Source organism: Sander lucioperca, chromosome 14, assembly GCF_008315115.2.
Source record: "Sander lucioperca isolate FBNREF2018 chromosome 14, SLUC_FBN_1.2, whole genome shotgun sequence".
Classification (NCBI taxonomy): domain Eukaryota; kingdom Metazoa; phylum Chordata; class Actinopteri; order Perciformes; family Percidae; genus Sander; species Sander lucioperca.
This window is the reverse complement of record NC_050186.1, coordinates 3,170,237-3,182,128: the sequence shown is the minus strand read 5'-3', so window position 1 is coordinate 3,182,128 and position 11,892 is coordinate 3,170,237. Positions and strand designations below refer to the sequence as shown.

Here is an 11,892-nt window from a genome sequence, read left to right as displayed (position 1 = left end):
AAAGCAGTTATTTATAGTTTTAGAGACTTTCAGACACAGTAGCATTCTGCACAGGCTTTGTGAAATGAAACAAATGAGAATGCTAATAGGCCACTATAGACTGTTGTTGCATTTCCTAGACTGAATTACAAAAATGACTTACTGTAATGACTCTCAGAAAATTAGTTTTATCTTAACAGTTCAAGAGCTGGAAATAAATCCATGTATTTACTGAATTCATATATTGCATTTACTGCATATTGTTGCTGTCTATCAAAAACAAAATCCTTCATGGGTTGAGTAATGTTCCTACTTCTCAGGCTAAATAACCACCAATGGATTATCTGAAAAATGCATTGTCAAATTGTTTTTACAGATGTTCATGGTCCCAAGAGGATGAAACCAATTTCCTATAGAGCCAATTCAAATTTGTGGTTTTGAGTGAAATGTCTTAACTATTTGGTTAATTGTCATGAAATTTAATACAGATATTCATGTCCATTTTACAGTTTTTACAATCACTTTGCTACTAATTTCAGAACCTTGATGTCATTTTTCAAAACTCTAGACACAAAACGATCATCACTTGTAACACAGGCTGTCCAATGTTCAAAACATTGCATTGTGCATTCATATCTTTAAATAAATCTTGCAGTTGCACAATCATTGGTTCAAGAAACAAATTTATTGTGAAATACCATTGAAACGTTACTTTAGATCACCCACACACAAGCTACCCATAGTTTCACTGGGTCATCGTTCGTACAATCATTAAATATTGTAGTACAAAATAGGTGATAAGTGTTTCATTATGGTACTAGATGTAAAGACATCCCTGTAAAAGTACTGCAGTAGTAGAGTGAATACTACAGACAAACCTGAAATGTATTGATGAAAAACAATACAGTATGATCACAACATAGGTTTATTTGAATCAAAGCAAAATAATTAGCTACAAAATAGAAAAGACAGTACTGTAAAACATCAAATGCAGTGTTCTTCAACTTGATTGTACTGTAAAAAGCAAAACAAAGAAGTGATTACTGTACTTCTACATGTTCATCAACTCCGTCTTGTGGATTTGGCCGCAGGTTCTCATCTGCATTGCAATTAGCCAAACATCTTAGAAAAAAAACCTCTGTTGTAAAAAACCTGGCGAACAATGTGGTACGAGTATGTATGTATGTATGTATGTATGTATGTATGTATGTATGTATGTATGTATGTATGTATGTATGTGTATATATATATCTCAATCATCAGTAACGTCTTTTTCAGAATTGGACAAGCAATTCCAAGGGCCTGCATGTATACAGTGCAGTACTGTAAATAGTCTCAAAGGTGGTACATGGGACCATAGAAACAGTGTCTGATAAACAGTAGTACATTACAGTAAAGAATGATGATGAAATATTACATCCATAGATAATGTAGTCTAATTGGTTCATGCGCCACACTAATTGGTGACAATGAATCTCGTTATCTTGAAACTTTCATGATCTAAACTTTCAATTGCTTTTTGAAATAGTAGTACTTTGATGTTAAGTTGTGTCATATTGAACAGGTGATCTTTGTTAAATGAACAAATGATATTTGGTTCATGTGTATTGTATCTAAGCAATTGAAAAAAGTGTTGGAGTTTTGAAAAATGTGTATTTTGATCATTGGTTGTGAGTTTTGTGTCTAGAGTTTTGAAAAATGACGTCAAGGTTCTGAAATTAGTGCCAAAGTGATTGTAAAAAAACTGTAGGATGAATTGTAACAACTTTGGTGATCCTGACTTTTAATATATAGCGCCATCATCAGGTCGTAATTTTAATTTGTCCAATACTTTGGTTTTTGACCAAATACCTTCAGAACTAATGACATTCCCATCAGTCTTAGCTGTACTGTGTGTTTAGTGTGTGTCACTACCCAATCCAGTCCGGAAACCAGATTTGTTTTTAACCCATACCCTTTCAAGGTCAATGCCTAACCTCAACCATCTTTGCACATGCGTAGAACAAATCAGTGTTACGGTATGGATCGGGCAGCAACAGTGCTAAATGGCAAATGTTGGCATGCTAACAAATGGCAACTGTTGGCATGCTAACACGCTACTTTGTGTTGTCCACAGAAGTCAGTTAACATCCACTCGGGGTGAGTCCAGGAACTGCAATTATTTATCAAACTTAATCCAAAAGCTCCCTGCATATAGCCAGTCTGATATTTTTCAGAGCCACCCAAAGAACACCACTAGTTTACTGGCATTCATTAATCAGGATCTACGTCTGATCGGCTACACACACAAAAGAGTGAATTTTAAGCAGATACGTTATTGTACACTCAGATCAAGTCATCAATCACAGACTAATACAAGGTTGTAGGATAGGGGACGTGCCTAATGGCGAGATCTAACTGTGGCCATTACCTGAAAAAGGTTTTATTATTTTGCTATTTCAGTTTCAAGCATGATGGATGAACGAGGTGGGCAGTCATTTGCTGGGCCTGACTACAGCTGGCGTCTCTCTCTTTGATCTGAGCTGAGCCGGGGCCCAGGACATTGTCAAAGATCTTAAGCTCCTTTGATGGATGAGGGAACTGTTCCTGCTTTGTTTCTGGGCCGAATAATGACTTTCCGTGTCCGTCCTCTTGTCTCGAAACAAGGCTGGAGGTCAGAAGAGAAATGCTGCTTGGCAACATAATAAATGGGTATGAAGATAGACTGTGATAGCAGAGAGATTTCTGGCTGCTGCTATGCACCAGAAGGAACTAACAACACATTGCATCATTCGTAATGCTTGGTCCTCTTGTCTACCTCAGATAAGTCTTTTTTGATTAAATAAGTATGGAGCTGTGTGACATGAAAGTTTTCATTTTGATTCCGTAGATAAAACTGCCTCAGCACAAGAGTGCTTTTTGGTCACTCTGTCCACCAGGTGGTGATGTTGTTCTAAAAAAATCTTTTTTCCCTCAAATGTTTACTCATTTGATCCTTTTGTGTTCACTGATTGTTCATTTTCAGTAAGTAATCAGAGTGAAGGGGTAAAAACATGAGAGATTATTGTGCGCCTCCTTCTGTGTTATCTCTGTTTGCTCTTGGCTACATGAATGAAATCCATCTCTGAGTCTGTGCGCTGCTGATGTCACTGATGCCAAGCGTCTTAAAGGAATGTCACAGAAATAGATGACTCACTGGGGCCATAGGGCTCATTCGATACAGACACAAACAGAAAAATTTGAAACACTTTTTTTGATCCAATTCATTAAAAATAGTTTAAATATAGCACTGAGGTCTCATGTTCTCCAGGTATATGATGTGGATAAAGTGATGATGCAGCAACCATCCTGATCTGCTCTGGTCCATTTCATTTGATGTTTTTAAGGCACACATCAAAAGGATCTACTCTCCAGCCTATATGCAGCTTGCCAAAGATTAGAAATGGAGTGAAAATATAAAAATATATATATATTTTCTAGATTTTGGCAACAACCCTAATAATTTGGCACTAGAACTGCAGCCCATGAGAAAGATCGAAAGGAAGGTGTGAAATCTTTATTTTGTATGGTTCATTAAAAAAAAAAGTGGTTAGAGTTTAGTAATTATGACATGCAGTACAAACTGTTCCCTACCTATGAGGAAAGGTGATGTCTATAGAAATCTATGCAGAATTAAAGTCAGAGATGTCTGTGTTATGGCTGGTGCGAGCAGGATAACAGGGATAAGACCCAATTGCAGACAGCTAGGCAGAATGTGGCTCGGGAAAGGGTCCCCTGCTGGAGCTGCTGCCCCCGCGACCCGACCCCGGATAAGCGGACGAAGATGGATTGATGTATGGATGGATAGGCAGACTGACACCTCTTCCAAACTGGACGCTAACATCTGATTGTTGCAGTTTTTCCCATGAAGATCCTAACCTGCTCCGTGTGCCAGCGAACAAGCTAAGCGTTTCATCCAAGATTCATCCAACCTATTTTCATTGGTCAAAATCGATGCTGACATCCTGAGGTTTCCGTTTTCCCTTGAGTCAGCAGTCAACATACATAAAAATATCACATTGTATAAAACACATAAATTAATCATTCTAGCTGAGGAAATTATTAAAACTTAAGACAATTACATTAGCTATGAATAAATAACAACTTACTGTGAAAACGTACTCATTTGCAGAAGGAGAAATCCCAATGCCACCAAAAAAATACATCTCATCCCCTCCTCGCGTCGCGACATCACTCTTAGTGTATCTGAACAATTTTTCATGCACCATCTTCCTGTATGTTAGAAAGAGGTGTGATTCAGTACAGGGATTTACAACCAAAGTTAAGGTATATACTTGAAACTTACTTAAAAACTTGAACTACTTAACCTTGTTGCGGAAGTAAGCTACAGAAAATAGGTATTTACTTTTTAGAGTGTATAGGCAGGCAGATACAGGAATAATGAGGTAGTTCAAACAGTCAAACAAATCCAAAGAGGAGAGACAGGAAATTCAAAGCCAAAAGATAAAAAAGTTGTAGTTGTATTTGATTTTTTTTGTCCCCTAAAAAACAGTAACATAAGACCAGAAATCAAAACGTTTTACTTTTTCAAATCAAAGAAGTGGTTATAATAGAAATTATGCAATACCAAGTTGCTGGCCAAAGATACTGTAATGAAGTAATCTTTGGGACATGTTCAGGGCTGTAGTTGTTATTGAGGACACTGAGGCCATGTGATTATGGGAATTTGCAAGTTGTTGTTCAAACGGGTGCCTCATCAGATGAGTGGAGCTGATGTCTGTTCCTCCAGCAGGAGGCTTGATTTATCTTCTTTTTTTTGTTATTTAGCTCATCAGACACTCTAATAAACCCATAACCCTTTAGGGAAAAAATTAACAACTTAGTAACATTTTGAATTTCTAACTCTAGACTTGATGACTTATTAGAAAGTGTGAAAGTATTTTTTGATGAATTGCCAACATCATTGTTGCGTCATGCACAGTTGTCAGCGTGGCTTTAGATGCTGAGCTCTCAGCATGTTTTGTTTACCTCTTCCCTCCTGACACGTGGGAAAGGGAGGGGGAGGGAAGAGAGGAGAGGAGGGAGCGAGGGAGGAGGGTGGGGGGATTAGCGCAGCATCGTTGCCCAGTGTCTTTTTTAGACAACAACAAACACAAGACTTGATTGAGAGAAAAGCATACAGGGCGGAAACCCATTTGCACCTGCTAGTCCTTCTCGGCCAGTGTCAGCATCTCTCCGCGCTCTCTCTCCATCCAGACCCCGGCGTTCAAGCATGTCTCTGTCCGGCTCGCAGACACCAGAGGATGGACTCCACGGTGAGTGATGGTGGTACATGGACCAGCAGGCCGTTTGTTTTGCTGTTATATCATGACGTGTATGTATTTGCCTTTACAGCCATGACGTTTATACTTTTTGCTCACATTATTAAACAGCTAACCAAGATCATTATTAAAGCTGTGTGTGCACAGATCAATTACTGTAATTTTCCAAGGCAAATATAGCCTAACAAAGTGGGTAAACAATGACCCCTTTCCTTCACTCTGTGTCTCCAGATATCACATCTGATATCCAGATATCCTATATCAGTGCAGATTTAATACTACTGTAACAGGATTTCAGAATGACAGCACGTGTGAGAGGATGCCACAGAGAGAAGAAGGCACTGCCAGTTTTATTGTTGTTTCCACTAACACTGTCTTTGTGTAAACGGATTCCCTGACTCACCTGTTTGTATCTCTGTAAGCCAATTAAGATGTGGAGATTTCCTGAAGCTTATAGCTCCACTGTGCTGCTTGCACATTGCTTGGCACATATGATCCTGGGTAAAACATGTGGACAACACCCTTTGACATGGAAAATGTTCATCCAGTAAACACCCAGTTTAATATGTCAATGGAACAATAATTATTATACGGCCCGTTTCTATATCAGGGATGTAATTAGCAACTGCCAATAATGTGCGTAGTGTTAACTGAGAATTCAAACTGCTCTCCATTTTCTAACTATGGACTGCTAAATAAACAGTTATTATCACTAGTTACAGTAACTTTCTGCATGCGATTATTAGTAGTTGGGCGCATTGAGATAAAGTTGATGGCGTAGAAGAGGGTATTTTTATGCACAAATTAAAAATGTGCATAAAATAGAATGGAAACACAGACTTATAGTTAGATTGTTGTCCTCTTCATATGACAAAATGCACCTTTGTGGTACATGGCGCACAGAAAAGCATTTTTTGGATGTAACTTTTTCCAGTAAATCTTGCAAGAAAAGGTGAAATGAAATATAAATCCATGGCAAGATAAAAACTGAAGACACAAGCCTCCCCTGCTCTCCCAAAACAATGTGACTACCCTCCCTTCAGCAAAAACATACAAGACATAACCCTCCCCCTTTTTTGCCCCCGTCCCTTATAATTTCTGCCCAGTCCCTAAACAGACATCCATAGCACGGAAAATCAAAAATGATCCTGTTGTGCTGCAGTTCATTGAGTCTTTTAGCATCCAGCTCCTGTCCACATTTCCTAAAGCTAATTTGGCAGTGGCACAGATGAATGTGTACAGGATTGCACCATAGAAACGGATTTAGTGCTGCAGAATGGTGACAGATAGATAAATCATGCAACAAGGCAGTTGTTATGTCATAACTCCCCTCTGTAAAACAAAAAAACTAAAAACTAGGGCAATGGCACAGTTTCCCTGCTCTGCCCTCCCTCACTCCCCTCCTTCCAGCTCTGTGCCCACTCATGTCTCTATCCCCTCTGCTGCTGTTCGTGTGATTACAGTGTCAAAAACCCAGGTAAAGTGAGGATGAGAGAGATCAGATGACACTTTGGTAAGCAGATGTGGTGTTGATATTTTGTAAATGCTGCCTACTGTATGTCAAGGGATACAGGCAGCATGACAAGACAGAAACAAGCGGAGGAAGGGAAAGGGTAAATGGCTAATCTCTACCAGAAATAAGATCTTACGTAAGCAAGCATGCTGTCAGCCTGAATTAGCCCTGCCCCAGTGTTTGGCTGTGGGTGTGTGCACGCCATACACATCAGTGTGCTTGTGTGTGCATGTGTGTGTGCATGTGTAAATCTCTTCCTGCTCATGAATCCAATGAACCAGTGTGTCCATTCATTCATTTATAGGCTGTGTGTGTTTTCAGTGTGCACATGTGTAACACAACACTGTCCAGCAGGATGTCCATCCTGCTTTCACCGTCTCGCAGGTCATCTAATGTCACTGTACCTCTGTGGTGATAAGTCATTATATGCGCACACCTGTCCATTCACTGTCCACTCCACACCAAAGCTGTTACATTTCAGAAGGAAACTAATTGGCTGCTATGGTTAAAATAATAATTTGACAATTTTAGAATTGTTCAGACACAAAGATTAATTGTAATACTGAAATATGGTTCCCTACATGCATCACTCTGAGCCTCAAAATGGGATTGCTGAGTTATTTGGAGACAACAAAAGCTGCGGTGGTCAGTAATTTAAAATAAAATTCAAAAATATTATAATTCAAAAATTCAAATGAGTTGGTATGATAACAAAAGCACAAACACATTTTTGTCTTCAAGAGATTCCATTAATGTATATGCAGAAACTGAACTTAAATCACTGTAGGAATGTATGTGTTTAAAGGGAGAATATACAGAAAATATTGGTATGATTCATAATATATATACATATAAGTGAGTACACCCCTCACATTTAGTAAATATTTTATTATATCTTTTAATGGGCTAGCACTGAAGAAATTACACTTTGCTACAATGTAAAGTATTAAGTGTACAGCTTGTATAACTGTAAATTTGCTCTCCCCTCAAAATAACTCAACACAGCCATTAATGTCTAAACCGCTGGCAACAAAAGTGAGTACACCCCTATGTTAAATTCCCATAGAGGCAGGCAGATTTTTATTTTTATGGCCAGTTATTTCATGGATCCAGGATACTATGCACCCTGATAAAGTTCTCTTGGCCTTTGGAATTAAAATAGCCCCACATCATCACATGCCCTTCACCATACCTAGAGATTGGCATGGGGTACTTTCCATAAAATCATCTCTCAATGCAAATCAAACCAGCTATTAGGCTAACTGACATAAAACCATGCCAATCTCTAGGTATGGTTAAGGGTATGTGATGATGTGGGGCTATTTCAATTCCAAAGGCCAAGGGAACTTTATCAGGATGCATAGTATCCTGGATCCATGAAATAACTGGCCTTTAAAAATAAAAATCAGCTCTGCTGCTTTCTTTGACCCTCTCTGTGTCTGGTCCTGCACTGTGCTCTCTCAGTGTGCAGTGTGAGAGGGGGATTGGCCAGCGGCTAGAGCAGCAAAAGCCAATGTGTGCTTCTTTTACTGATATATATTTAACAATATCTTTTACATTTCTAATCCAAACAACGTCAAACTTGACACCGCACTTACTCGTGCCCGTAGCAAGACACCTGTCAAGTTTGAAATCAATCGGACTAACGGTTCAAGAGACATGTGCATAACACACAGACACACAGACAGACGTTCCTGCAATTTATAGATAGATGCCCAGTACAAATATGTTGCTATTCTGTAATTCCCTAAATTTGGAAAATGTTGTCCCCCTGTCCATAATTGCTAATAGCAGGCCTGGTGTGTAGTGAAACTAAATGTGACTACTGACTAAATGTAAACAGTCAATTTTAAGGCTATAGATTTGTTCATGTTCCTCATCATGACTCCTTTCTGTCTAACATATGTGCATGAGTCCCCACCGTTGTCTGCAGTGCCTCCTTGCTGACTGCCTGAGCATAATTTCTGCTCTCTGCTGCTCATATTGTTCCCTCATCAGGCTCCTGGGTCGAGCTGGAGGAACTGATCGCAGCCGTGAGCCGCAGGGAGAGTCTGACAGGGCCACAGGACAGCATCTCGTCCACCCTGCAGGGGGAGCTGGAGAGGATCCTTCTGGAGGCACAGATGGAGTGTGAGAGGAGTAGAGACAGGTAATGGTGCAGTTTGTTTGTGTGGATTTTGCTTTGTTTGTTTGGGGGTTTATGCTGCACAGTGAGGTGTGAGAATAATTTGCACAGTAATGAGTTTCATTCTGTGCTCAGTGGAACTTTGCTTGTTTTTCACAATATGTGTTTACTTTCTCTGTGTTTGTTTGTTTGAACAGAAATGAATAAATATTAAATTGCAGTCTATTTATATTTTGATAACAAACCCACATTGTAAATGTCTGTTTGTCGTCCACAGTCCTCCACAGGTGGGGACTCCACAGTCCACTGGTTCCCCAAGACCCACTAGTGAGCAAGACAGTGACTGTATCACCATACAGGTATTCCTTTTTAACACTGACATGTGTTGTTAATATCCATCTGATAACTTCATCCTCCTTTTTATAGTCTGCAATACAAAACAGATACATCTGAAAATTACAGACATGTTTTTTGTTGTTAAGCATCGTAGAGGTGATTTATGTTTAAAGCCTATTAATTCCAAATCAAATAAAGTATGTATACTTTCAATACATTTTATTTTTTATATTGTCGCTGACCATATACTGAAGCACAGATAACCTTTTTATACTGATTTCCGCTTATTTGAGTACAGTTTAAAATTGCAAAGACTGAAGAGATAAAACTTGCTTGAGATTGGTCATCAATCGCATGGAAGTTTTTTTTATTGATCGGTCTTCAATCAGTTGTTTCTTGCTAAATGGTATGTTGTTGATTCGCCCCAAAGATTTAAAAGACATATTTTCAAACTCACTGCCTGTCCTGATTTCCTCTTCTGTGTCTGCTCTTTGACTTCATTTTCTACTGTTGCAAATCATCTGATCCAATATGCATGTTGCAGGAGGAAGCCGAGCGTCGAGTGGACCCTGACTGGGTGTGGGACTGGTCCAGTAGACCTGAAAACATGCCACCAAAGTAAGACCAGCTCTTTTAAAGTCATTTATTTTCTTTATATTTATTCATGTCTGCTGTCATTTTTTTCTACATCCCTATGTTGTTGAGAGTTGTTTGTAAGTATTTGTGTAGATGTAAGTGTTAACGGTTGAATGGGAATAGCACTTTATTGCCCAGAGTTAGACGGTGCATTAAGTATGAAGCAGGAGCTAGAGGCTATTATCTTACCTTAGCATAAAGACTCAAGATGGGGAAAACTGCTAGCTTAGCTCTCTTCAAAGTTCAAAACGTTGCCAACTAGCACTTCTAAAGCTCACAAATTAACATGTTGTATGTAGTGTGTTTAATCCATAAAGAAACAGAAACATAAAAACAACAATTTTGTGGTTTTATAGGGAGTTATGTTCTGTAACTTTTTTTTTGGTGTAGTGAGTCTTGTCATCACTGTGTCTCTTCAGTTTAACTTTGACAGCATGTTCCAATGCTGTCTTAAATGTTGTTTACGGATTAAGAATTTGAGTGTTGAGATGCACATGAAATCACCCTCATTTTTATACACTGCCACACTTGACATTTAATTTTCTGCAATACAAATAAGTCTATTTGACAGGTAGCAGCTCTTAATGGTCTCTCAGTACTTTTCTACCTTTCATGCGTTCTCAGTCTTCTCCCTTGTGTTCTCATTATCTCTGTTTATTTATTTTCCTTTCAATCTCTATCCCTTTCCCTGCATCTCTCATCTCTCCACTTTCTCTGCAGAGAGTTTGTGTTTCAGCACCCGAAGCAGCAGGGCTCTCTCAGCTTGAGGAAAACAGAGGTGATGAAGAGAGGAATCTTCTCTTCCAACGTTCTCCTCATCCTTGTTCCCTCTCTGCTGGCTTCACACCTGCTCACACTTGGAGTCGGGTGAGCCACACGCATACTCACTTAATATCTGTAGCTAAACATGTTGAGAAATCCAAAGCTTGACAGGCCAGCTGAAGCTAGTTACAGTTGCTAAGCTATGATTTGACAACTGCTGTTTGGGGGAGGGGTTAAGCAAATTATCAATTACTACTTTCTCTTTTTAGGATCTACATAGGAAAGCGATTGGCCGCTTCTACGACCAGCACGCTGTGACGTCGGTTGTAGCCCAGTGCCCCCATTCGCTAACAGTCTGGCCATTAAGGTCACACTGTTACTGCACTAATTTGCCTCCTTCATTCTTCGTCATAGGGCAACCATAGGACCCTGCCCGTCTGTACCTCTGTCTCTCTGTTCATCTGTCTACCCAGCAGCACTCTGCCAGACTGTGCGTGCCGTAGGGCTCGCAGAGCGGATGGATGATGACCAATGAGTCAGACTGAGGTCACTTTTACTCTCCCGGAGAGTAATACTGATCTCAACCAGCTAAAGAATAATCAGAGAGGAGAGATTGCCCCGATACAAGAGAAAGGAGAGAAAGAGAGTTTTACCCTGCTAGAACAAGAAATCCTTTTGATAGAAGGAGATGAAAATGGTTATATGGGAACAGTGTGTTCAGGTGAAATGAGAAAGATAATATGTGGTAGCCTTTCGCCCAACCTTTGAAAAAGCAAAATCTCTGTCATTTGTCAAAAGTAATGACCCTTTATAACACTGAGCTGCTGAAAGTAGCCCTTGGGTTTTTTTCTGCTCTGATGGTGTAACTAATGTAAAGAGTTTTAGTTGGCTGAGTGAATGTAGAAGTAGCTCTGGTTGTGCTTTTTGTCCCATAAACTAATTAAATATTTGACCTCTGAAAAAGACAATCATGATCCCATTAAACTTCACTCCTCAAAACCTTTAATGTGCCTCTTGGGTCTTTTATTCTTCTTTTCCAGTCCCAACCTGGCAGTGTTTGTCGCACACATGTTCATTTTGTTTAATAAATGCAGGGAAAGTGAAGCCGGAAAAGCACAAAGAGTTGCTGAATTAAGCTCGGGCCATAGGGCTGGGACGGTTTACCGCATTACCGCAATACCACTGTCACGTGACGCCTACCGTGGGTCTGAGCTCGTCTCCGTCGTCACCGCACATTAGCC

The 11,892-nt window shown here is 39.6% G+C and overlaps 1 protein-coding gene across 2 annotated transcripts; it reads left to right on the top strand.

The window, feature by feature from the left end:
* Nucleotides 1-5,002: 5,002 nt before the first annotated feature.
* zgc:73226 (uncharacterized protein LOC402792 homolog) lies at nt 5,003-11,657 on the top strand. Of its 2 annotated transcripts, none has more exons than XM_031317822.2 (6): nt 5,003-5,273; nt 8,791-8,941; nt 9,195-9,276; nt 9,798-9,871; nt 10,610-10,756; nt 10,921-11,657. In XM_031317822.2, the coding sequence occupies exons 1-6, from the start codon at nt 5,231-5,233 to the stop codon at nt 10,967-10,969; spliced, it is 546 nt and encodes a 181-aa protein (XP_031173682.1). In that variant the 5' UTR covers nt 5,003-5,230; the 3' UTR covers nt 10,970-11,657. The 2 variants fall into 2 exon arrangements, with proteins under 2 accessions (XP_031173682.1, XP_031173681.1); XM_031317821.2 differs by having other exon boundaries at nt 5,233-5,332.
* The last annotated feature ends 235 nt before the right edge of the window (nt 11,658-11,892 follow it).